Source organism: Lepidochelys kempii, chromosome 2 (genome assembly GCF_965140265.1).
Source record: "Lepidochelys kempii isolate rLepKem1 chromosome 2, rLepKem1.hap2, whole genome shotgun sequence".
Taxonomy (NCBI): domain Eukaryota; kingdom Metazoa; phylum Chordata; order Testudines; family Cheloniidae; genus Lepidochelys; species Lepidochelys kempii.
This window is the reverse complement of record NC_133257.1, coordinates 61,140,547-61,167,639: the sequence shown is the minus strand read 5'-3', so window position 1 is coordinate 61,167,639 and position 27,093 is coordinate 61,140,547. Positions and strand designations below refer to the sequence as shown.

The 27,093-nt window shown below is 42.5% G+C and overlaps 1 protein-coding gene across 1 annotated transcript in view; it reads right to left on the bottom strand.

Moving 5' to 3' along the window:
- Positions 1-27,093, bottom strand: part of CPA6 (carboxypeptidase A6) — a 120,712-nt gene that overhangs the window by 5,855 nt on the left and 87,764 nt on the right. Inside the window, exons 7-9 of the mRNA XM_073329611.1 lie at positions 8,856-8,966; positions 8,510-8,600; positions 2,054-2,256 (exon numbers count right to left, since the gene is read on the bottom strand). Of these exons, the coding sequence (XP_073185712.1) occupies positions 2,054-2,256; positions 8,510-8,600; positions 8,856-8,966 (405 nt within the window). The remainder of the gene's footprint in view (positions 1-2,053; positions 2,257-8,509; positions 8,601-8,855; positions 8,967-27,093) is intronic.

Genomic DNA, 27,093 nt, shown 5'->3' with positions numbered 1-27,093 from the left:
ATGCTTCTCTCCTGTGTTTACTGCTTGTGTTGAACTGGCCCACCAATACAAAAGTACTTTTTGTTTGTTTTCCTCTTCCAAAAAAACATTGAAGGAGGTAGTGAGATTGAAATGCAAACAGACGTAAAGGCCAGGATGTCAGTGGAACATTAATAAACGCCATAATTGTCCAGAGATGTTGGCTCCTAATTGGAGGTTATTGCTAACAGTGTCTTTGGCTGCTTTTCCAGGTATCTGCTCCACTTAACCTGTCCCTGGCTCTTAAAAGGCCTGACCCAAGGTCCAGTGAAGTCAGTGGAAAGGCTTCCACTGATCCAATGAACAGACCCATAACTGTCAAACCGACTTCCTCTGATTTAAATGCTACAGATGGGAAGGGTAGAGAGTGGGCCAGGGTTCCTCAACACAGAATGGAAGAAGCCAGATGATTAGAACAAGATGCATTAAAGATTTACTGATGGGTAAAAGCCTAGACTTTAAGATTCGTTTGCAAGAATTAATTTTTTGACCCACTGTCTGCTTCTGTCTTTGCCTGCTACTTTCTCACTTCATTCCAGAGGTGTCCATCAGGATATTCTGTAATTTTCTTTTTGGCATTGGAAGACCAGTTCTTCCTAATACCATATTTTTTCCTTCTGCTGTCTTGCCAGTTCTTGAAGATAGGTTTGCTTTCTCTGTTCTCCAGATGAAATATTAGAGTTTCATGTTCTTGATCTATTGATAGTGACTACTTCCCTCTAGACCCTAATCTCCCTTCACGGAATCAAAAGATGATTCATTCACTATCATGAATTACTGAATGATGCATTGTAAATGAAATGTTTGGTCATGCTGCAACTCCCTATAATCCTCATTTTTAGCTCCCCTTCCCAAGCATGACATCAGACACAGGACATTTTCAGGAGTTGGAACAATTAAGTCTTAACAGATCTTTCCTGATACTATGTCTTTTAATCATCCTAATACCCCCCAAAAGAAATGCTGCTGAGCCCCTCAATCCATACTGCAGATCCATGCAATGAGGAGAATTCAGTTTGTACTGTATTATGATGGAGGAGGGGTAAAACCTAACTGAAGCTGGTGAGTATGATAGTGCCCTTCATTCAGGATAAAAGTTAGGAGCTGTTAAGCTCCTTTTCAGAGTAAGATAGTTGAAACAGTAGGAGCAACAATCCAAAAAATAGGCATTGGGAAAGGCTGGTCAGAAGCTGAGCTACGTGGGTGGAGGGGATTTTGTGGGGTACTAAATGCAAATCCAGCAGGTGGGTATTATTTGGTGGAGGGGATTGTGTCTGTGAACAGAAGCGGACCTCATGAGAAGAACCAGTAATGTGCCCTTGAGAGAAAGTTAAGAGGGAGAGATCTTTGGGCAGAGTGCTGGCTGAAAAGAGGCTTGCTACTGTAAGCAGAGAAACTGTCCCCTGTTTAATTTTATACAAAGTCTGGGAAACAGGACTTTGTATAAAAGCTTTGTAAATAAACAGGATTTCATCAAAAAAAACCCTGACTCCATCATCAATTTCTCCTAAATTAAACCTTAAATATTGGCTGATTGCTGAAATCAAAGGGGGTAACAGTATTATCTCAGTAAGCTGCAATATTAAGGGTTAGAAGCTTTATTTCTGGATGAAATTTAATAGTTGAAAGATTTCTATTTTGTTAAGTTGAAACTTTAAAATATCAAACCTTTTTTCTGTCAAGTATTTATACCTCTTCAGTTCTTTTAAACATATAGGGATATAGACTTTCAGCTAGGTGCATGGGGATTTAGTAACAGCTTCTGTTAATATTTAATAATTTATGATAACACTAATTAAAACTCCACTGATTAGCCTATAAATTACTTCATAGAGATTGATGTAAGAAACTATCCCATTCTAAGTGAGTCACCATTAATTCAATTAGAATAAAGGTTACATAACCAGTATAACACTGTAAATAGAGCTGAATAAATATTGCTAAATATGAAGTATTGGAGAACCATGTCTGCTCTCTAAACAATAACAGAAATAGCATATAAGGGTGTGTAATCTGCAAGAACTATTGCACTTACCACACAGCTGAAATTTGGAATTGTTGCATACTTGTAGGAGTATGGATACAGCAACATCTGAGCATATGCATGAAAAGACAGATAGGCTTTTATTTGTTTCCGGCGTTTGCGAAGAAAGTGAGCTACAGCCTTTACTTCAGGCTCAGACTCGGGAAAGGGACCACAGTATGTATCATCACATGGGTGAAAGGACGCCCCCTCATCTACACATTGAAAAAGAAAAATAGCCGTGAATGTTCACAAACAGCATGTAACGGTCCAATTCTGGCTTACCTTATGCTTATGGAGAAGCCTAAAAAACAGCACACAAATTGCCATCCTACTTCTGAAAACACAGAGAACCTGCTATCTGAAAAGAATTAATGGAAGCAAACAGCCAAGTGATCAGTGGAATAGAATGCATTTTTATCCAGTAGGCATATAGCCTTGGCACAAAGATGACACAGGCCTCCCCCAGGAAACTGGAATTGCAACTGGCACATAGAAATACACTGAACAATTCAGAACTTCCATTCTTCACGGCAAACTGAATTTCACGGTTTCCAGTAGGATTATAAGGATCTGATGGGATTATTCTGTTTATTATTGGAGAGATGTTTATTTTCATGATTCATTGAATGCTGTAAGTGGAGATGAAATAACAAGAAAGTGCAAACTCTCTGGGACTCTGGAAGACAGCTATTTCTTGTAGTTGTAATATTTGACAAGACATTGAGACAGGATGCTCTTGAGACTTAGATGACTTGGTGGCCATCTGTTCTGCAGGGAGCAAACCATCTGCCCTCACCATAACCACTGCGTACCCATGTTTGCCTAAGTACAGCTATCTTTTCAAGTCCATGATCTTAGAGCTATATTCATTTTTGAATCTGCAGCTGGGGCTGATAGTTTTCTTCTTCACTTCAGTAAGTGCCATCACATTTTAGGTATCAAGCTGAGTAGCTATTCCTATTATATTTCATATTAAGGATTCCTGCAAAGCCCCGGTTTCCTTCCACTTAAAGTGAAAGATGCTTACCATACAAAAGAAATTTATGAAAAAAGTGTTTCAGACCCTGGCAGTAGCAAGGAATATGATAGTCATGGTGTTATTGCTCTGCAGCTCTCTGTTAAAATGTGTAGTTGTCATGTGAAAACAGACTTCATCTACCTCCGGCTAAGCCCAGAACTTGAGCTGAGGCTAAGAAGTCCTCAGTACAGCTCAGGAGGGTGGGTACAGAAGTGACTTTCACAGTTCCTGATCCTACAGCCTCCTTGGTCCCTGGCATAAATTAGAACAGCCTGAAGGCTAGTCTATATAATCCCAAGGGGCTGTTCCAGAAGTCTGGAATCACTAGCATAAGGGATCCATGGACATGGCCCTCTTTCCTAGTCTTGTCCCCCTACAATCAGGTGGGGTGGCTGGTGTAGGTGCCACTGGCAGCTCATTGCCACCCTGGACATTCTAGTATGTTGGAGAAAAACCTCAAATGTCTAGCCTGGTGCGTTAGTTTTAGGCAAAATCTGTGTCCCCATTTTAAAAAAAACCCAAACCTTTGTGAAACTACTGAGATTGTTTGTTTGGTATTTTTATTTAAAACAATCTCTCTGTGAAACCCCTCAAATTTTTTGCACAACTTTTGCCAAAATAGGCAATGGTAAAAAACTGTTCTTATTCAGAGTTCTTTACTGTAGGAAAATTGTTTTGAAGAACAGATCTACTTTTAAGGTAATGCATTTTTAGGTTTCTCTCTTTAATCTACATTTCAATAGTGGCGTGACATGACTATGCCTTCATTGCCAGACAGAAATCTTGTCCATAATGAATGAAAACAAGATGTAACCCCTGCTTCCAGATGAACTTATAGCTATACAATAAATTAGTTTTAGTAATGCCTACTTGCTGACTGACCAACCCTGAAGAAGGCTCCTCCCTCACATAGACCAGTGCAGAAAACAGGATGAAGAGCAGGCTCTAGTTTCTCTCTCTGTATAAGAATAGATTTTTCTAAACTCTCTTTATAATGAAGTTGTCCTGTAAATGAATGACTTTGGATAATACAATGAGCTCACTACGACTTTCCACACTGGAAGTTCTTCAAAGTTACAGACAGAATGGGGAGAGGGGTGGGGTGGGAAAGAAATACAGTAAACATCTACTATTAAGAGTCAAAGCTACAGTCACAAGGAGAAAACAGAAATACAGTGAATGTCAACCATCTGCCTGATTTTTGAATCCTGCAGTGTTTTACTGAGACAGCCAAATCCTCCAGAGCACACTGCAGATGTGCAAGGCCCAAAATAAACGGGAAACGCTGCGTTCACACTGTGTGGAAGTGTTGAAATGAATACAGCTCATTTTCGTACAGAAGCACTGAGGTGGGATTGAGGGTGAGATAAGGAACAGCATAAGCCCCAAACTTGCTTGCACCTCCTACTTCTGCTAGTATGAAGTAATCTTCTCCACAGCCCAGCTATGTGGCAGGCTTTAGGTGGAAATTCTGCCCCCAACTGTCAGTTCCCTATGCTAAGTGTCAGTGAAGCTCTTTAAATTATGTTTGGTTTATGAGATGAGGATTTGTCCCTAAGTATTTGCCTAGTCATTTTTAAAAATATTATTTGTACTCTCAATAGTGCCTGATGGATCTGCATGAGGATCAGGAGACCATTATACTAGGTGTTATAGACACACACATAATAAGACTCCCTGTCCTAAAGAGCTTGCAATCTGTACATGCTATACTTTAAAACTGCTGCCGCGTCTAGTGCTGCTTTTGGTTACCCACCCCATACTTTAACTTAAATAATTGTGTTTCCCGTGAGCCACAGACTGCAAAATGAAATTTACTAAGATCACTGATAAATTTCCTTTTTAAGTCTTCACAGAATACAAAGCAACAGAGTAAAATATAGCATCAAAGACCTACACTAGAAGAGAGGGGGAAAGAAGGTGGCACAGCAGTGTCACCTAATTCAAAGAAGAAACTCATGGTACCCAGCCATTTGGGTGTCACACAGGGGCAGGCACAACCCAAAAAATAGGATTTGTGCTCACAATGTACCTGCCCAGAGGCACCTATATGAATTTCAAACCCTGCCTGCAAACTGTAAGCACAACTTACCCAATTAAGAGGTTTTAGAATCTACCTTATGAGAATTCACAGCGCAGAACAGATCGGGACAATGTAAGCATGGAAATATGATAATCCTCCTTCATCTCCACTTCAGTCAGTGTAGTGAGACGACTGAGCATGTGACTTGGAGTAAGGAACTTCGAAGTTCTAATTTTGTCTCTTTCGTGGACTGATTTGTTTATCCTTGGGCAAAATACTGAACTTCTAATCAGTCTCAGTTTTTGTTTCTGAAAAAATATTTTCTTCAAAGAGATGTTCTGAAGATCAGTAAATTGCTATTTGTATAGAAGTCCCTTTAAGGATCGACTGGGGTCTCATTGGAGAGCAGTCTGTGTATTTGGTGGAGTGAGGAGCAGGACTGAATGAACATGGGGAATGAATTCCAACTTCTTAAACTATAAGCCCATCAGGGCAGGGATATGTTGGTTTTGTTCTGTACAGGGCAAAGGACATTGCAGGAACTAAATAAATAATAGTCATAATACACAAAGCAGTCCAGATAGCATTGTTATAGGATAACAAATCCATTCTGCATAGAAAAGAAAGATTTCACTCATTCAGAAAAGACAAATGTCTTCCAGAACCCAGGAACAGGTATTTGTATTTCAATGCAGGGGTGAGGGGCAAGGGAGTTAAGGGAAACTGAGAGAGATCAACTGGGAACTGAAAAAATGTGTGAGGGTATTAATAATGTGATAAGATAAAATAAAATATTCCTCCAGGGACATGACAAGAGAACTGCCCGCTCCAACGTGAAAGCAATAGTTTCTTTTGTGCACATACATTTGTTTTTCAAAATGTCTGTGGCTGGTGGTCATGAATTTAAGCAAAGAATGATGCAACAGCATAGGCTGTATTTTTGGATTAATTCGGCTTTGCATCTATACCCTAAAGTTGCCCTAAATCTGGGGGTCAGTTCTGGGAATCTCTCTCCCCTACATGCGGGATTCTCAAGTTGCATTGACCCGTTGTAGCTGCTCCTATACCAACCCCCAGTGGAGTAAGTGGTCCACTTCGGGGTGATGTACACTAGAACATTAGATTAACCCAGCTACATCACTCAAGGGTGTGAAAAATCCACACCCCTGATGGACACAGTTAAGATGACCTAAGTCTCCATGTAGACAGTGCTAGGCTGATGGAAGAATTCTTTCATTGACCAAGTCACTTGACAACAAATCACTAGAGGGCAGACTGTGGAGCCCTTCCTCCTAGCAGTGTCTGAGCATTTCCTCATGCAACTAGTCTCACTGAAGTAATGAAACTATTTTTATTATTTGTATTACAGTAGCATTTACAGGCTCCAAGATGGACCAGACCCCCAGATTTAGGGCATTCTTTCAAAAAAGAACTAGATAAGTTCATGGAGGATAGGTCCATCAATGGCTATTAGCCAGGAATGGTGTCCCTAGCCTCTGTTTGCCAGAAGCTGGGAATGGGCGACAGGGGGTGGATTACTTGATGATTACCTGTTCTGTTCATCCCCTCTGGGGCACCTGGCATTGGCTGCTGTTGGAAGACAGGATACTGGGCTAGATGGACCTTTGATCTGACCCAGTATGGCCATTCTTAAGTTCTTATGTTGTGCTAAGCACTGTATAAATACATAATGAGAAACAATCCCTGCTCTTAAGAACTTACAGTCTAAATAGGCAATTCAGAGGGAGAGGAAACACAGGTGAAGAGACTTGCCCAACGCCACACAACGGACAAGAAGAGAATCTTAGTCTTCTAGGCCCCAGTCTAATGTCCTACCTACTGCACCACTACTTGAATGTATATATGCTCATTTACAAGTGTAAAGATTATAAAATGCCATTTCCAGCTCAAGGGGTCCATTTCTAATAATCTGCTATAATTCATTATTTTGAACTTTATCTATATTTATGCAAAATTTAGGTCAGTTTCTATTATAAATATTTATATAATAGAGTTTAAAATAATCTCTATATACAATTAAAAGTAGCTCTTCATTTCTTTTATAAACCTCCACTAATAGCCCCCTTGAAATACTAAATGGCCTTAATACTAAATACTTTGTGTCACCACGGCCAGCAAAACATCTGAAGTCTCTTAGCCAAAACATTTTAGAAACATAAATAAAAAAAGTTAGGAATTAAAAACCAACAACAAACAAACAGATTAGATAACACCATGAGCCACATTTACCATTGTATACTAGCTCATTCCAGCACCACAAAGACAGCTGTAAAACTGGCTTAATTAGCTTCTTAAACTGGGTTTACAGCTCCTTTGCATCACTGGAATAGTACAAAGCAGTTAGTGCATACTCCTAACATTAAAACTTCTTTCTCCGCTTTTACCAAATTTCCCAGAAAAACTCTACGTTGGGGTGAGATGTGGCACCTGATATTTCAGAAAACTTGGTTTCTTTTTTGAGAAGTTAGGAGGAACATTCACAATCAAGCTTACAATATAATGCGGTGTGGCCAAACTTACTGATCCTCTGAGCCACAAACAACAACCTTCAGAAGTTCAAGAGTGGGGGCGTGCCAGCCGGGCACTTCTCGCCCCACTACTGCTGAAGCCCCGAGCCCTGGCAGGCATGCCCTGTGGGGCTGAAGCCCCAAGACCCCCCTCCCAGCTGTTTGCTGCTGCCTCTCCCTATAGTTGCAGCTCCCAGTTTGCCAGTTCCAGCAGCTGCCATGCATGGGTCATGTGCCCCCCAAGATTTTTGCCAGGGTTTGCTGGCCCCACTCAGTCACATGGTGCCACAGGACCCCCTCCCTGCATGGCAGCTGCTGGAACTGGCAAACTGGGAGCTGCGACCATGGGGAGAGGCAGCAGCAAACAGCTGGGAGCTGCAGGGAGAGCCATTGCTTTTGCTGCTGCCTCTCCCCACAGAGTTAAAGTAGTGGCCCCTTCCTGCAGCTCCCAGGTGTTAGCTCTGGGTGGAGAGGCAGCGGCAAACAGCTAGGAGCTGCAGGGAGGAGCTGCTGAGGGTATGGGAGGCGGGCGTGACTTAAGCTGTTGGGGCGGGAGCAAACCTTTAAATTGTGCTCTCCCACTCTCAGCAGGCACCAGTCATCTCTGGCCGAAGATCCTAGCCCCATCACCCTGCTGCAGGGCAGACGCCTTGAGCTCCCCCCGCCAGTCTGGTACATGGAGAATGGGGGCGGCAGCGGTGCTCCATGAACTGCACTTTAACTGTAAAAGAGCCGCGTGTGGCTCACGAACCATGGTTTAGCCAATGGGATGCTAGCTTCAATCTTAACTATGGAGAGGCTACGGCCGCTGTAGAATGTTCTAATCTATTCAGTGCTCTGGACAGTTAAATGCAGGATGACATAGTTATCCACATTCAGCTTATTTCCAGACTTACCACACCATTTCACTTTCCAGTTACGATTAGCATCTACACCATGGCACCGAAACTGTGAGTTCTTTGACCTTGTTTTTCTCCAAAATCGATCCTAGTTATAATTTTTAAAATAATGAAAATAATTGAATACATGTTGATAAAACAACTATGTATATGTAACAAATCATCTATGTTGAAGATGCTCAGTGCAATATTTTAACTTTCTTGCAAGTCAATTATATCCTTAGGTCAGATATAATAAAGTGATGAATCAGATCATTACAGCATTCAAATGAGACTTCTATCTATAATCATTCCATCTTTTCGATTTTAATATGTTTTCAGAAACATTAACCGAACTACTTACATTGGTCCAGCTAAAATGGTATCCATCCACATTAAATACTGGCATGATGTAGAAATACAGCTGATTTAGCATCCTTCTCATGGCGGGATCACTCTGATATGTCTGAAGAGCCTAAAGGCGGAAGTAAAATAGAAGTAGTTTCTATAATAAAAGGGTTTGAAAAGTAAGTATAGTGATTAGCTAAGCCAGTCACATGGCTTTAGGCAGTTAGTAGTACTGGAGGGTTTACTTCTGTAACAGGAGGTTGGCCTTATTGCATTACTGCTATTCTAACAACTGTGCTTGAATGGAGTATTGTCTGTCCATAAATGAGACTAATAGCAACACAGTAATGAGAATATATTCAGAAAAGATTTTCAAAAGGAGACCATCCTATTGTTAGTTAGTTTCAGACAGACAGGAAAACACTGGAACTGCTTGCTCTAAACAGAAACAAGTGCATTGAGCATTAGTGAGATGATTGGGCGAAGGAGCTAAAAGTCAATGGGCCAGATCCTCAGTTGGCATGAATCAGTTTAGCTCACACTAAGTCAATGGAGTTATGCTGATTTGCACCAGCTGATGATAGCACCTAATATTGGTGAGGTCATAATATATGAAAAGGTATCAAAAGGCAAACGATGAAGGTCACATCGTATGTGAGATAAAGATCTCTTAAATTAAAAATCATCAACCCAAATTACTTCTCCACTTACAATTGGGCAAATCCTGTACCCTGCACCAAGCCTGCGTACCATAGGTTGGACCAGTAATTGAAGGTGGAGGAAGTAATTCTTCCCCTCTGCTGGACACAGGAATGCAGTAGCCCATGCATGTTCTGCACTCCTCAACAGAGTTCTGGTTTGTCTATGTATCTGCAATTCCACCAGCCCCACAGACTCTCCTCCATTGTATGCAGAAGTGTGCAATCCTTCTGTAACTACCACCATCACTGGGCATTAACTCCAGTGTTCAGGCTTCAGTGCAGTAAAGTGCTTAATCCTGTGCTTAACTTTGAGGGAAGAAAGCGTAACACATTGAATGCAGGCAACGTAGGCATGCTCCCAGCATCTGACCACCCTGTGCAATGTACCCACATCAGTTCCGTTCTACTGAAGGTCCTCAAGGCCCACACAGGAGTTGTGGTGGGAGGAGCAGGATTTACTTAAAACCGATGAGAGCTAAAATTATTGTTACTCACAAATGCTAGGGCTACAGTATCAGGTCAGGGAATTTAATACCTATGCAGCTTGGTCCTGCAGATGCTCCAAGTGTGAAGCTCCCATTGAAGTCAAAGGATGTTATTCTGTGTGATGTAGCTACAAGAATGCTCTCATAAATTCGCAGCAAGGGATATTTGGGTTAGATATTAGGAAAAACTTTCTAACTGTAAGGATAAGTAAGCATTGCGACAGATTACCAAAAAAGGTTGTGGAATCCCTGTCACTGGAGGTTTTTCAGAACAAGTTTGTCAAATGCCTGTCATGGATAGTCTATGTATGCTTAATCCTGCTGCAGCATGGGGAGGGGGATGGACTAGATGATCTCTGGAGGTCCTATCCAGCCCCTTCATTTCTATGGTTCTATAATTGGACTTGTCTGGGGACAGAGGTACTGGACACAACTCTTCCTCTATAGCAACCATGTTATTTCTATGAACCATTTTTCTATACTAACTTTGTTAATATTAGAAAGCCACTTCAAGGCTACCCATCAAAATGGTTACAAATCTTTGTATTAGTAACACTGCTCTGCTGGACTAGCAAAAGATAATTTTGTCATAATGGAAGGCTTTGCTTACTCCTGCAGTGATGGCGTAGAAAACCAAGACCCTGATCCTTTAGACTTAAGCATTTGCGTATTTATGCAAATTGTAGTAAACGGGGCTACTCATACGTGTAAAGATATGCAGGTGCTTAAGTCTTTGTAGGATAAGGGAAATTATAGATGCTGTAAAAGTTCTGTATTGCAATGAAACAAACTCAAAATGTGGGTTAGAGCAACTGAGCATCTCTTCGAGGCTTTTTTGTAGGGAGAGAGGATTTAGTTGGGGAAGGGATAGACTTTTTTTTGCCATCTTATGTTTTCTTCTCATTACCAAATGCTACCAAGTATAGTGGAGATCCTGTCCCTATAATGAGGATTTCCATGTCAAAGATATTGAGTTTGAAGTAGCCTCTAGTTTTTGTTTTCTGTATAGTGCTCTTAGGCTTCAAATCATATACTGTAATTGTGCTTTCATAGGATCTGTTTTTTACCTGCAGTGTTGTGATGTATATTGTATTACCAGTTTGATGTAATATGATACATACTTCTTAAAAATCACACTAAAATGCTTTTGGATGTCAAAAATCTTCCTCAGTAGGGCACCCAAATAATATTTATAAAATATAAATACAGTACATAATGAAATTGTGATGAAAACTCAGAGAAAAAATTAAAAAGTGAACTGAAAAGGGTCATATGCTTTAAATTATATGAATAGTTGTAAAAGGGTGGCCTGCCCCCTTTGCAGGACCAGGAAGCCAAGGGGTAGCCAGTCCTGTTTAATTAGCTCCACCCTGCCACACCTGGGTTGGGTACAGGAATTAAAAAGGGGGGAAGCCAAGCAGTTAGGGGCTGAAACTGGATCTGGAATGTACGCCCAGCTGTGGCAGTCATAAGAACATAAGAATGGCATACTGGGTCAGACCAAAGATCCATCTAGCCCAGTATCCTGTCTAGTGGCCAATGCCAGGTGCTTCAGAGGGAATGAACAGAACAGGTAATCATCAAGTGATCCATTCCCTATTGCACCTTCCCAGCTTCTGGCAAACAGAGGCTAGGGATACCATCGCTGCCTATCCTGGCTCATAGCCATTGATGGATCTAACCTCCATGAATTTCTCTAGTTCATTTTTTGGACTAGTTATCCGGCCTTAGGGCAATAAAAAAGACTGTCTCCATATGTACAAATAATCGAATCAACAAAATTATATTTCCAATAAGAGTTAGGGCTGCCAAGCAATTAATAAAATAAATTGAAGTTAATCACGTGATTAATTGCACTGTTAATAATAGGATACCATTTATTTAAATATTTTTTGATATTTTCTACATTTTCAAATATGTTGATTTCAATTACAACACAGAATACAAAGTGTACAGTGCTCACCATATATTTATTTTTATTACAAATATTTGCACTCTAAAAACAACAAAAGAAATAGTATTTTTCAATTAACCTAATACAAGTACTGTAGTGCAATCTTGTGATCATGAAAGTTGAACTTACAAATGTAGAATTATGTACAAAAAAACTGCATTCAAAAATAAAACAATGTAAATCTTTAGAGCCTACAAGTCCACTCAGTCCTCCTTCTTGTTCAGTCAATTGCTCAGACAAACAAGTTTGTTTCCATTTGCAGGAGATAATGCTGCCTGCTTCTTGTTCACAATGTCACCTGAAAGTGAGAACAGGTGTTCTCATGGCACTATTGTAGCTGGAGTCACAAGATATTTACATGCCAGATATGCTAAAGATTCATACGTCCCTTCATGCTTCAACCACTATTCCAGAGGATATGTGTCCATGCCGATGACAGGCTCTGCTCGATAACAGTCCAAAGCAGTGTGGACCAATGCATGTTCATTTTCATCATCTAAGTCAGATGCCACCAGCAGAAGGTTGATTTTCTTTTTTGGTGGTTTGGGTTCTGTAGTTTCTGCATCGGAGTGTTGCTCTTTAAAGACTTCTGAAAGCAAGCTCCAGACCTCGTCCCTCTCAGATTTTGGAAGGCACTTCAGATTCTTAAACCTTGAGTCGAGTGCTGTAGCTATCTTTAGAAATCTCACATTGGTACCTTCTTTGCGTTTTGTCAAATCTGCAGCAAAAGTGTTCTTAAAATGAACAACATGTGCTGAGTCATCATCCGAGACTGCTATAACATGAAATATATGGCAGAATGCGGGTAAAATAGAGCCAGAGACATACAATTCTCTCCCAAGGAGTTCAGTCACAAATTTAATTTTTGCATTATTTTTTAATGAGCATCATGAGAATGGAAGCATCTCCTTTGGAATGGTGGCCGAAGCATGAGGGGGCATACGAATGTTTAGCATATCTGGCACATAAATACCTTGCAATGACAGCTACAAAAGTCCCATGTAAACATCTGTTCTCACTGGTGACATTGTAAATAAGAAGTGGGCAGCATTATCTCCCGTAAATGTAAACAAACTTGTTTGTCTTAGTGGTTGGCTGGATGAGAAGTAGGACTGAGAAGACCTGTAAGCTCTAAAGTTTTGCATTGTTTTGTTTTTGAGTGCAGTTATGTAACAAAAAAAAAATCGACATTTGTAGGTTGCACTTTACCATATTTGTATGAGGCGAATTGAAAAATACTGTTTATCATTTTTACAATGCAAATATTTGTAATCAAAAATAATAATATCAAGTGAGAAGTGTACACTTTGTATTTTGTGTTGTAATTGAAATCAATATATTTGAAAATGTAGAAAAACATCCAAAATATTTAATAGATTTCAATTGGTATTCTATTGTTTAACAGTGCAATTAAAAATGCGATTAATCGCAGTTAAGTTTTTAATCACGATTAATTTTTTTGAGTTAATAGTGTGAGTTAACTGCAAATAATCGACAGTGCTAAATAGAGTTAGCACAGATGGGGATACATGTAGCATTAGTCTGGATCTCAGGACATACTGGGATAACAGGGAATGAAATGGTGGACAAGGCAGCTAAAAGTGCTATAAGAAATGGAAGGACTGACACAGAAATACCCTCGAGTAAACAGCAATTCAAAAGCCTAGTGAAGAAAAATTTAAAAGAGGAATGGCCAAAAATTTGGATCAGTGAAAAAAGAGGAAGAGGAATTTCTGAATTGTGTTCTAGAGTTGAGAATAAGGACATACTTCAGGGCCCTGATTGGACAAATGAAGTGATTTTGTTCAGAGTACTGACTGGCCATTATAGCTTAAACAAATAAACGACCACAAAGCTGGAGTATGTGCGTGCTGTAACTGATCACTTTTTATGGGTTCGTAAGCGCTTTGATAAAGGAAGGGAAAAGTTACATTATGTTACTTAGTAAAAATATGGGGGAAATGCGATTGTATTAGAAAGGTGTTGTTACGTTATCTGAAAGACACAGGGCAGAACGAGAAAATATGAACTGCTAGCTATTTAGGGGAGTATAGCTGCTGTTGGCTATTGAGTATCCAGTCAACTCTGCTTTCACACGGGGGTGTGGGGGGTAGGGGAGAAAGGCAAGGGCCAGCTGCGGAGGAGAGTAGTCAAGCTGGGTTGTGGCTGGAGAGCAGAGTAGGCTCATTAAATAAGGAGCCAGGCTCCAGGGTGGCAGTCATGGGGCTGCTATTCCAGAAGAGAAACAGGGAGCAGGAGAGGCTGTCAGGGGAGGCAATGGGAAAAAAGGCCTCCAGGGAGAAAGCCCTGGGAAGTAGGGCTCAGTCAAAAGAACAAGGAAGAATCCTGCAGGAGGCCCTGAAGCAGGAGAGGATGAAAGAGACAAATAGGAAAAATCTCCTGGGAGCTACAGCCCACGACGTGCTGAGGAACTGTTTTGTAGGTTTTGCTTATGTCTGGAAAAGCAAAGTGCCTGTAAAAAGATTTTGTGTCTGACAGTGGGTCCTTTGTGGGCTGGGGACAAGTCAGCATTTTACAGGTTTTTTTCCCTTGTAAATAAAAGTAATACTGTGACTATAAAAGAGAAATAATGCAATGACTTAAAAATGATCTCACATCTTCCTCTGTGCCTTAGGCAACATCCAATTTCAAACAGTTGATAGACTTCTCTGTTTTGTTTTGATGCTTGCTATCTTGTGAAATGACACTGTGAAAGGTTTTGGAAATCAATATGGTCCCAAAGCTGTACTTTTAAAAATATCAAGTTGAGTCTTAGAATTGACTTGAATGATTCATGTGTTTCTCTTTAAAATGTTTCTTTTAAAACATTTTAAAGATTTATTTTAAAACTTTGTAACTATCATCTGATTTAAAACATAATGGACCCAGGTAAAGCTTTCTGACTGGTGTAAATCAAAAGTAACTCCTATGAAATAAATAGTTACCCCTGTGTAGAACTGCTGTAAGTGACATCAAAATAATTTCTTTATCTTAAAAAATATTTCTCTCATATACTATTTTTCTTTTTACAAACTTATGCTTTATATTTGTAACAAGACAAGACAGGTTGTGTATTACCGTCAAATGTTATGTCTTGATGGCATCCACGAGGCCTTTGCCATTTTGTCAAACAATCACTAAGGTGTATCATAAGAACAGCCATACTGGGTCAGACCAAAGGTCCATCTAGCTCAATATCCTGTCTTCCGACAGTGGCCAATGCCAGGTGCCCCAGCAGGAACGAACAGAGCAGGTAATCATCAAGTGATCCATCCCCTGTCACCCATTCCCAGCTTCTGGCAAGCAGAGGTTAGGAACACCATCCCTGTTACTATTATACTACGCTATATTACTATACTATAAAAAAGGGATAGAGAATAAGACGGAGAATATTTTATTGCCCTTATATAAATCCATGGTATGCCCACATCTTGAATACTGCGTACAGATATGGTCCCCTCAACTCAAAAAAGATATACTGGCATTAGAAAAGGTTCAGAAAAGGGAAACTAAAATGATTAGGGGTTTGGAATAGGTCCCATATGAGGAGAGATTAAAGAGGCTAGGACTTTTCAGCTTGGAAAAGAGGAGACTAAGGGGGGATATGATAGAGGTATATAAAATCATGAGTGGTGTGGAGAAAGTAAATAAGGAAAAGTTATTTACTTGTTCCCATAATGTAAGAACTAGGGGCCACCAAATGAAATTAATGGGCAGCAGGTTTAAAACAAATAAAAGGAAGTTCTTTTTCACACAGTGCACAGTCAACCTGTGGAACTCCTTGCCTGAGGAGGTTGTGAAGGCTAGGACTATAACAGGGTTTAAAAGAGAACTGGATAAATTCATGGAGGTTAAGTCCATTAATGGCTATTAGCCAGGATGGGTAAGGAATGGTGTCCCTAGCCTCTGTTTGTCAGAGGGTGGAGATGGATGGCAGGAGAGAGATCACTAGATCATACCTGTTAGGTTCACACCCTCCAGGGCACCTGGCATTGGCCACTGTCAGTAGACAGGATACTGGGCTGGATGGACCTTTGGTCTGACCCAGTATGGCCATTCTTATGTTCTGTTCTCATATTCTATCAGTATCATACTCTGCAACCTGCCTTTTGTAATGTGTATCTAATCCTCAAAATAATGATTAAAGTGAAAAAATACTAAGTGTTAAAACATATATTCTCATCACCATGACAAATACAACTTGTATGTCAACCACTAGTCATTTTTCTCCATTACAGTTTGTACAAAGCGTTCAGAATATAAAATAATTATATTTTACATGGCTTAATCCTGCATTCCCGAAGGAAATCAATGGAAGTTTTGCCACTGAATTCATGGAGAACGAGACTGGACCAATACTTTTTTATTAAAAGTCTTCTTGTAAAACACTGAATGCTTTTTCATTGTTCTCAGATCCAAGGGTTTGGGTCTGTGGTCACCTATGCAAATTGGTGAGGCTTTTTACCAAACCTTGTCCAGGAAGTGGGGTGCAAGGTTTTGGGAAGTATTTCTGGGGGAAGGACGCGTCCAAACAGCTCTTCCCCAGTAACCAGTATTAGTTTGGTGGTGGTAGCGGCCAGTCCAAGGATAACGGGCGTAATATTTTGTACCTTGGGGAAGTTTTGACCTAAGCTGGTAAAGATAAGCTTAAGAGGTTTTTCATGCAGGTCCCCACATCTGTACCCTAGAGTTCAGAGTGGGGGAGGAACCTTGACATGGTGGCATAGTGGTGGGATTAACCTGAAATCATTTTGAGATCCAGTTGAGATTTTTTGAACTAGAAATACAGATTTTAAAAAGGAATCTTTAGGAAGTCCAGAAAGCAGCTTTGAAACTGAAAGCAGCTTGGTTTCTCTCTGCTTTGTGGCCAAGCAGAGACAAAAGGGGATTATCTTGTGAATTGCAGGTTTTCTTTGCCTGGAGGCAGGGTACTTAACTCCTGCAGGGAAATTCACAGTCTTCCAACCCAGAGGTTTTTTTTTCTTTTCTTCCTAAAAGTAAATAGGGGGTGTGTGTTCTACCCATTTGCTTTTTCTTTGGGCTGGTTAAGCAGGTTTCCAAGTAGTTGGAGGTTTTTTGCTTTAATTTGGGCCCAGAGCAGAGACAAGGGAATTGTCTTTTTCTGTAGGCTGACAATCACTATCAGAGAATAGGTATTCTATTCCAGCACAGCAAAATTTTACAGCCAAGTTTTGTTTGTTTATTTCTAAACCTCGGGTGTAAAGTTAGTAAAAACAGAGAGGTTAGAATGGCAAAATCCGCGGTTCGACTACAGCTCGAATTAGCCAAATTTCAGGCTGAGGAAAGACAAAGGGAACATGAAAGACAGATAGAACTCATGCAGCTGAAGAAGGAACAAGAAAGGGAGGCAGAACAACACCAAGCGGCTGCTCACAGGAGAGCTATGGAAGCGAGGGACAAAGAACTGGAGGAGAAGGAAAAAGAGAGGAAGCATGTGGAGGAGATGGAGAGGATAAAGGCCCAGCAGAATATACCAACAAACCCTAGCAATCCTTCTCCAGGTACCACTTCCCATCCCAGAAAGTTCCCCACCTACAAGGCAGGCGATGATACTGAGGCCTTCTTAGAAAACTTCGAAAGGGCCTGCCTTGGGTACAACATCTCTACTGACCAATACATGGTAGAGCTGAGGCCGCAGCTCAGTGGACCCTTAGCTGAGGTGGCAGCTGAAATGCCTAAAGAACACATGAACAAGTATGAACTGTTTAAATCCAAGGCGAGAGTCAGAATGGGGATAACACCCGAGCAGTCTCGTCGGAGGTTCAGAGCCCTAAGGTGGAAACCAGACATGTCATTTACCCGACATGCCTACCACATTGTAAAACATTGGGATGCCTGGATATCAGGAGCAAGTGTTGAATCTCCAGTAAATTTGCCCTTCCTAATGCAAATGGAACAATTCTTAGAGGGTGTTCCTGAGGAAATAGAAAGATACATCCTAGATGGGAAACCCAAAACTGTAATTGAGGCAGGAGAGATTGGAGCCAGATGGGTGGAGGTGGCAGAGAAGAAGAAAACTGGTCGCAGTTGGAGTGGAGACCAGAAGGGACCACCCCAGACCACACCCTATTACCGGGGGCCACCCAAAGCCCCACCTACCTCCAAAAGAACCCTCCAGACCCCTTATCGTCCCACCACCCCGTTCTCCAGCAACCCTCCTCGCCCCAGTGACCCATCAGCTGGACGATGTTTTAAGTGTAACGAGCTGGGGCATGTAAAGGCCAACTGCCCCAAGAACCCCAACAGATTACAGTTCATTGCACCGGAATCACACCAGAGGTCCACAGGCCCAGATACCTCCCAGATACCCTTGGAGCGGAGGGAAACTGTGAGTGTGGGCGGGAAGAAGGTCACCGCGTGGAGGGACACCGGAGCACAAGTGTCAGCTATCCATGCTTCCTTAGTGGACCCCAATTTAATCAACCCAGAGATCCAAGTGACGATTCAACCCTTCAAGTCCAACTCTTTCAATTTACCTACAGCCAAGTTGCCTGTCCAGTACAAGGGCTGGTCAGGAATGTGGACTTTTGCAGTCTATGATGATTATCCCATCCCCATGCTGTTGGGGGAAGACTTGGCCAATCATGTGAAGCAGGCCAAGAGGGTGGGAATGGTCACCCGCAGCCAGGCTAAACAAGCCGTGAGGCCTAGCTCTGTTCCGAAAACTTCTATCAGGACCCAGTCAGAGGTGATGGACCTGGACCCCAGGCCAATGTCTGCAACAGCAGTAGTGGATCCAGTCCCAGAGACCCAGACGGAACCAGTCCCAGAACCGGAACCAGCCGAACAACCAACACCAGACCCCGTGTCAGCACTGAATCCAGTACTTGCAACCTCAACACCAGAGGGCCCCACCGAACCTGAACTGGCAGCAGCCGATAACCCTACACAAGAGGCTCAGCCGGAGCCTGAATCCCAACATAGTGCACCAGCGGAGAGCGGTTCACAGTCAACAGAAACAGCTCCATCCCCTATATCGCTTCCAGAGGGACCAAGCCTAGGTCCACAATCCCATGAGGAACTGATGTCTCCAGCATCAAGGGAACAGTTCCAGACCGAACAGGAAGCAGATGAAAGCCTCCAGAGAGCTTGGACGGCGGCACGGAGCAACCCACCGCCTCTCAGCTCTTCTAATCGATCCAGGTTTGTTGTAGAAAGAGGACTTTTATACAAGGAAACTCTTTCTGGTGGACACCAGGAAGACTGGCATCCTCAGAGACAGTTGGTAGTTCCAACTAAATACCGGGCCAAGCTCTTGAGCTTAGCCCATGATCACCCTAGTGGCCATGCTGGGGTGAACAGGACCAAAGACCATTTGGGGGGATCATTCCACTGGGAGGGAATGGGCAAGGATGTTTCTACCTATGTCCAGTCTTGTGAGGTGTGCCAAAGAGTGGGAAAACCCCAAGACCAGGTCAAAGCCCCTCTCCAGCCACTCCCCATCATTGAAGTTCCATTTCAGCGAGTAGCTGTGGATATTCTGGGTCCTTTTCCGAAAAAGACAGCCAGAGGAAAGCAGTACATACTGACTTTCATGGATTTTGCCACCCGATGGCCGGAAGCAGTAGCTCTAAGCAACACCAGGGCTAAAAGTGTGTGTCAGGCACTAGCAGACATTTTTGCCAGGGTAGGTTGGCCCTCCGACATCCTCACAGATGCAGGGACTAATTTCCTGGCAGGAACTATGAAAAACCTTTGGGAAGCTCATGGGGTAAATCACTTGGTTGCCACTCCTTACCATCATCAAACAAATGGCATGGTGGAGAAGTTTAATGGAACTTTGGGGGCCATGATACGTAAATTCGTAAATGAGCACTCCAATGATTGGGACCTAGTGTTGCAGCAGTTGCTCTTTGCCTACAGAGCTGTACCACATCCCAGTTTAGGGTTTTCCCCATTTGAACTTGTATATGGCCGTGAGGTTAAGGGGCCATTGCAGTTGGTGAAGCAGCAATGGGAGGGATTTACACCTTCTCCAGGAACTAACATTCTGGACTTTGTAACCAACCTACAAAACACCCTCCGAACCTCTTTAGCCCTTGCTAGAGAAAACTTACAGGATGCTCAAAAAGAGCAAAAAGCCTGGTATGATAAACATGCCAGAGAGCGTTCCTTCAAAGTAGGAGACCCGGTCATGGTCTTAAAGGCGCTCCAGGCCCATAAAATGGAAGCATCGTGGGAAGGGCCATTCACTGTCCAGGAGCGCCTGGGAGCTGTTAATTATCTCATAGCATTCCCCACCTCCAACCGAAAGCCTAAGGTGTACCATATTAATTCTCTAAAGCCCTTTTATTCCAGAGAATTAAAGGTTTGTCAGTTTACAGCCCAGGGAGGAGACGACGCTGAGTGGCCTGAAGGTGTTTACTACGAAGGGAAATGTGCTGGTGGTGTGGAAGAGGTGAACCTCTCCATGACCCTTGGGTGTATGCAGCGACAGCAGATCCAGGAGCTGTGCACTAGCTACGTGCCAACGTTCTCAGCCACCCCAGGACTGACTGAACGGGCATACCACTCCATTGACACAGGTAATGCTCACCCAATTAGGGTCCAACCTTACCGGGTGTCTCCTCAAGCTAAAACTGCTATAGAACGGGAGATCCAGGATATGTTACAGATGGGTGTAATCCGCCCCTCTGAAAGTGCATGGGCATCTCCAGTGGTTCTAGTTCCCAAACCAGATGGGGAAATACGTTTTTGCGTGGACTACCGTAAGCTAAATGCTGTAACTCGCCCAGACAACTATCCCATGCCAAGCACAGATGAACTATTAAAGAAACTGGGACGGGCCCAGTTCATCTCTACCTTGGACTTAACCAAGGGGTACTGGCAGGTACCGCTAGATGAATCTGCCAAGGAAAGGTCAGCCTTCATCACACATCTCGGGCTGTATGAATTTAATGTACTCCCTTTCGGGCTGCGAAATGCACCCGCCACTTTCCAAAGACTTGTAGATGGTCTCCTAGCGGGATTAGGAGAATATGCAGTCGCCTACCTTGACGATGTGGCCATATTTTCGGATTCCTGGGCAGACCACCTGGAACATCTACAAAAAGTCCTTGAGCGCATAAGGGAGGCAGGACTAACTGTTAAGGCTAAGAAGTGTCAAATAGGCCTAAACAGAGTGACTTACCTTGGACACCAGGTGGGTCAAGGAACTATCAGCCCCCTACAGGCCAAAGTGGATGCTATCCAAAAGTGGCCTGTCCCAAAGTCAAAGAAACAGGTTCAATCCTTCTTAGGCTTGGCCGGTTATTACAGACGATTTGTACCGCACTACAGCCAAATCGCTGCCCCACTGACAGACCTAACCAAAAAGAAACAGCCAAATGCTGTTCAGTGGACCGGAAAGTGTCAGAAGGCCTTTAACAAGCTTAAAGCGACACTCATGTCTGACCCTGTACTAAGGGCCCCAGACTTTGACAAACCGTTCCTAGTAACCACAGATGCATCCGAGCGTGGTGTGGGAGCAGTTTTAATGCAGAAAGGACCTGATCAAGAATTCCACCCTGTAGTGTTTCTCAGCAAAAAACTGTCTGAGAGGGAAAGCAACCGGTCAGTCACTGAAAAAGAATGTTATGCCATTGTCTACGCTCTGGAAAAGCTACGCCCATATGTTTGGGGACGGCGTTTCCACCTGCAAACCGACCATGCTGCACTAAAGTGGCTTCACACCGTCAAAGAAACTAACAAAAAACTTCTTCGGTGGAGTTTAGCTCTCCAAGATTTTGATTTCGACATCCAACACATCTCAGGAGCTTCTAACAAAGTGGCTGATGCACTCTCCCGTGAAAGTTTCCCAGAATCAACTGGTTAAAATCGTCCTTGAGATGTGGAAAATATTGTTAGTCTTTATGTACTTGGTAGTATATTTAGAGATGCATGTGTCTTATTAACTCTGTTTTCCTAGAGCTCCAGGAAGAAATCCCAGCCAGTGTAACCCTAGCTGAGATTTGGGGGGCGTGTCATAAATATAAAGGGAAGGGTAAACCCCTTTGAAATCCCTCCTGGCCAGGGGAAAGCTCCTCTCACCTGTAAAGGGTTAAGAAGCGAAAGGTAACCTCGCTGGCACCTGACCAAAATGACCAATGAGGAGACAAGATACTTTCAAAAGCTGGGAGGAGGGAGAGAAACAAAGGGTCTCTGTCTGTCTGTATGCTGGTTTCTGCCAGGGATAGACCAGGAATGGAGCCTTAGAACTTTTAGTAAGTAATCTAGCTAGGTATGTGTTAGATTATGATTTCTTTAAATGGCTGAGAAAAGAATTGTGCTGAATAGAATAACTATTTCTGTCTATGTATCTTTTTGTAACTTAAGGTTTTGCCTAGAGGGGTTCTCTATGTTTTTGAATCTAATTACCCTGTAAGATATCTACCATCCTGATTTTACAGGGGGGATTTCTTTATTTCTATTTACTTCTATTTTTTATTAAAAGTCTTCTTGTAAAACACTGAATGCTTTTTCACTGTTCTCAGATCCAAGGGTTTGGGTCTGTGGTCACCTATGCAAATTGGTGAGGCTTTTTACCAAACCTTGTCCAGGAAGTGGGGTGCAAGGTTTTGGGAAGTATTTCTGGGGGAAGGACGCGTCCAAACAGCTCTTCCCCAGTAACCAGTATTAGTTTGGTGGTGGTAGCGGCCAGTCCAAGGATAACGGGTGTAATATTTTGTACCTTGGGGAAGTTTTGACCTAAGCTGGTAAAGATAAGCTTAAGAGGTTTTTCATGCAGGTCCCCACATCTGTACCCTAGAGTTCAGAGTGGGGGAGGAACCTTGACACCAGCTTTGGAAAATTTGACACTTAAATCTTATTTTTTGGCTATGTTAACCCCAGGAAATGTTTGTCCAGGTGCTTTCAATCCAACAGTTTGAATACATAGTCTGTTCAAATTGCTGTTGAGACACAGTGACAGCTTCTAATAGTAAAGGGGATAAACAGTCACCTATAACTTATTTACTTTCCTCATTGTCTAAATTGTCCAACTTTTGACAGTTAATTCTTAAAGTCCTTTTCATGCTAAGTAGTACTCCCTCACATGAGCAGTCCCACTGAAGTCAATGGGTCTACTTGCAAAGTATTATTTTGTGTAATTCTGTGTAAGAGTTGCAGATACGAGCTCTCATTAGGGTGACCGTATTTCCCAAAGGGAAATGGGACATTGCTGTGAGGCTGGGGTTGCTTGTTGCTGGAACTCTGCTTCCCTCAACCCTGCAAGAGGCTGTCACTTATGCCTGGAACCGCGCCTGGCCCTCCTGAGCCCTGCCTCCCCTGTCTGCAAGGGGCTGGCATTGCTGCTGCCCCCCCCCCCACATTCCTCTGTATCACACCCCACTTTTTTGACAAAATTGGGCATTTGTCCCATTTGCTCTTGCCAACTTCATCAGTTGGCAAGAGCAAATGGAACAAATTCCCTCTTTTGCCGAAAAAGTCGGGACAGGTCGGACAGGGCTTATAAAAGGGACTGTCCTGGCTGAAACAGGACATATGGTCACCCTAGCTCTCATGGAATATAGGACTGTATTCTTCCTCTGTGCAGATGACACTGCTGAGCAACGATGAGTGGTCTCCTATGTTTCTAAAGCTAATCGGTCTCTTTATTAAGAGAGGTATTTACAGAGGTTCTGTGTCTGCAGCTCGCATTCCAGCCATGTGCACACAGACTGGGTTCCTCGTCTCTCCTCTAAACTCTTTGATCCTGTAAGCTGTGGTCCTCCCTCCCTTCATGTAGGTCAATACATGCATTGAGGAGAAACACAGGGCTAGTCTACACTGGCAGCGCTTTAACATGGCTTGTGTGGTCGCGGCAGAGCGCTGAGAGAGCTCCCAGCCCTCTAAAGAGCCTACCTCCATGAGGGGCGTAGCTCCCAGCACTGGGACCACAGCTCCCAGCATGGGGGCACTGTCTACACTGGCACTTTACAGCGCTAAAACTTGCTGCGCTCGGGGGGGGGGTGTTTTTTCAGACCCCTGAGCGAGAAAGTTGCAGTGCTGTAAACTGCCAGTGCAGACAAGCCCATACTCACTAGTTTAAAAGCCCCTGTGTGTATTGGTGTTTGAGTGTCCGAGTGACTGATAGCAGAGACGTCTACAAATAGTGATTATCACTGGCAAACTCCTCCTATAGGCACAACACAGCTGCAGTGATACTTCTATTTCATCAAAATGCATTCATGTGGTAAAAAAAAAATGAATAGCTGCAATCTGAATGGAAGTAATTTTTACCTTCACAAGATTATTGTGGGTTGTCATGAAGATGCAGTTGACAAGTTTAAAGTGCACAACAAAAATAACATTTTCCTACACTAAGAAGCTGCAGATAATTTTCTCCTTTTTGTTGCAGAGCAAGGAAAAAAAATACTTTAAACGTTTTTCTTGTTGAACAAAACTGGACTCACTATGGACCAAAAGAGAAACACCATTAAAAGCATAGGAATGCTTTCCACAGCTATTTATAAAACAATGCCTCAGTCATCACATGCCTCATCGTGGTGACAGGAAGGTACTGCACTTAACCTCTTATCATTTGCTTAAGAGTTTATCCATTAAAATTACACTCATAATTAGCAAAAAGAAAAGGAGGACTTGTGGCACGTTAGAGACTAACCAATTTATTTGAGCATGAGCTTTTGTGAGCTACAGCTCACTTCACACACGGCTGTTACTCTGAAACCACTCATAATTAGGTCATGATCCTGCAAACCCATGCTACCCGCACAGAGATTAGCTCCATGGAAATCCACTTGCACTCAAGGCTAGTAGCAAGTATTTGCGGGATCAGGCCGGGATACACATCCAGGCGACTTCTGAGTATTAGATTTGGCTGAGGTTTTGTGATATAAGTATTTTCAAATAGAAAAAAATATTCAGAGTAAAGCCAGAAGAGAGATCATTTATGATTATCTACTCTGATCTGTATAACAAAGGCCAGAAACGTGTGTGCATGTGCGCACCCCCCCCCCATTTAGAACAGCCTTTCCCAATAAAAAAAAAAAGAACAGTATTTATTTCAAAAAGGTAGGCGTGGGCCTGCACCAAATTTTTAGAGGAAAACATCCCAAGCTGTGTAGCGTGGGACCATCTTTACACAAAGGAGACCGACTCAGGCAAGGAGAGGCATTCTCTGATCAGCAGCAATCTGCAGCTGCCTGTGGTCTCTAGTGCATATTAATATAAATAAATATCTGAATATTTAGCATCTTAAATACATAGAACAGTGTTGCTTATTCTCTAGTATTGTTAAGGACTAGATTGTGTCTGGCTGCCTAGTATAAGCAGGGCAGGCAGGAAGGGTGCGAAAATCCACCATCTTATGCAGCCAGGTTCAACTGCAACCCACCTGCGGTCTGTGTGCTCCATAGGGCACAAGACGCCCCAAAGGGAGAGATTTGGAGAGGAGGCAGGGCCATGACTAGGTGGGCAGAGTGGAATATGCTGCAACCTCTGCAGAGGTGTAGCAGCAGTCATGCTTTCCCAGTCTACTATAGAGCTCCAGGAGAAATTATACCTCCTTTAGGCAGAATTCCTCCAACATCTGCCCAATGCAGATATGTGCCTAATTGGCACAGGGCTGAGCCCTAACGTGCATTGACTGTGACAGCCACTTTACTGAGAATTTAAGGGTACACACAGAAACATACTGAAAGGGTACCTCACAATAATGTTTTATGACAACACTTTAATACTAAAATAAATTATAATAAATGAATACTTCATCTTTCATGAACACAAGTTTAATTTTTGTTTCCTTTCCAGATAAAATGCAAGCGGGAGGGGAAGGCAAAAAATGGCAGATGACAACAATCTGTCTTTTTGCTATCTACAGAACAGCAAGCAGCTTGATAATACCAAGAATTACACCACTCTAGCAGAACATATCACCTCTCCCCCTTTTCCTCACACTCAGAGGAGTCGTCATTTTTTCTGCTTTAGAAAAGGGAGCATAAATTATGACTCTGGTATATCTACTCTGATTAGACTTTTTATTCATGACTTTCACCTTTTTTTTTTATCTTCAATAAGGGCTTGTGTTCACTAGAAATTTAGAGAGCTAGAACATGACCTTAAACTAACACAACATTGACTAAAAGAAAAGGAGTACTTGTGGCACCTTAGAGACTAACAAATTTATTTGAGCATAAGCTTTCGTGAGCTACAGCTCACTTCATCCGATGCTCAGATAAATTTGTTAGTCTCTAAGGTGCCACAAGTACTCCTTTTCTTTTTGCGAATAAAGGTTAACACGGCTGCTACTCTGAAACAACTACAACTTTGCTGTCACACTAGACAGCCACAAGCTGTATTTAGTATTATATTAATGGGTCAAGGGTAAATCTTGGTCCCAGTGGGGTTTACTCACAACCAGCTGCATGATGTTAAACACAACTTGTCCCTGTGTGCCATGACAGCAAAGTTGTAGTCAGCATCACATTACTTAACAGGTTTCAGAGTAGCAGCCGTGTTAGTCTGTATCCGCAAAAGGAAAAGGAGTACTTGTGGCACCTTAGAGACTAACCAATTTATTTGAGCATAAGTTTTTGTGAGCGACAGCTCACTTCATCGGATGCATCAAATAAATTTGTTAGTCTCTAAGGTGCCCCAAGTACTCCTTTTCTTATTACTTAACAGGACTCCTCAAGGTTGTGTTCTAGCTCAATGTCATTTTCTAGTAAAGATAAGTCCTTAACTGGTCCTCAGTAGAGACCCTCCATTCCACAAGTTGACTTTTCATAGCTGAGAAAGCCTGAATGAGATGCCTTTGGTACCAATCAATGTGTTTCTGTTTGGTCACATGGGTTGCTATGGCGCCCTCCCCTAGCTATGGCCTGAACTTGCTGCCTCCCGTGTTCTCAGCTCTTGCAAGAACGGAGAGTAACGTCTCAGTTTTCTGAAAAGCAAATTATTACAGGGTGACTGGCCCTTTAAGGGGAGATGGGCATAGACCCACTATCCCTGCATTAGTTGGAGGAGCTCTCCTGGCCCTTCCTGCCTGGAGTCAGTAGTGAGACAGAGTTTATGGATGTCCAGAAAACTTGCCTCCTAATGGACTGTGTTTTCCGAAACTCAGATTGAACTTCGGAAGGGATGGACTGCCTGCTG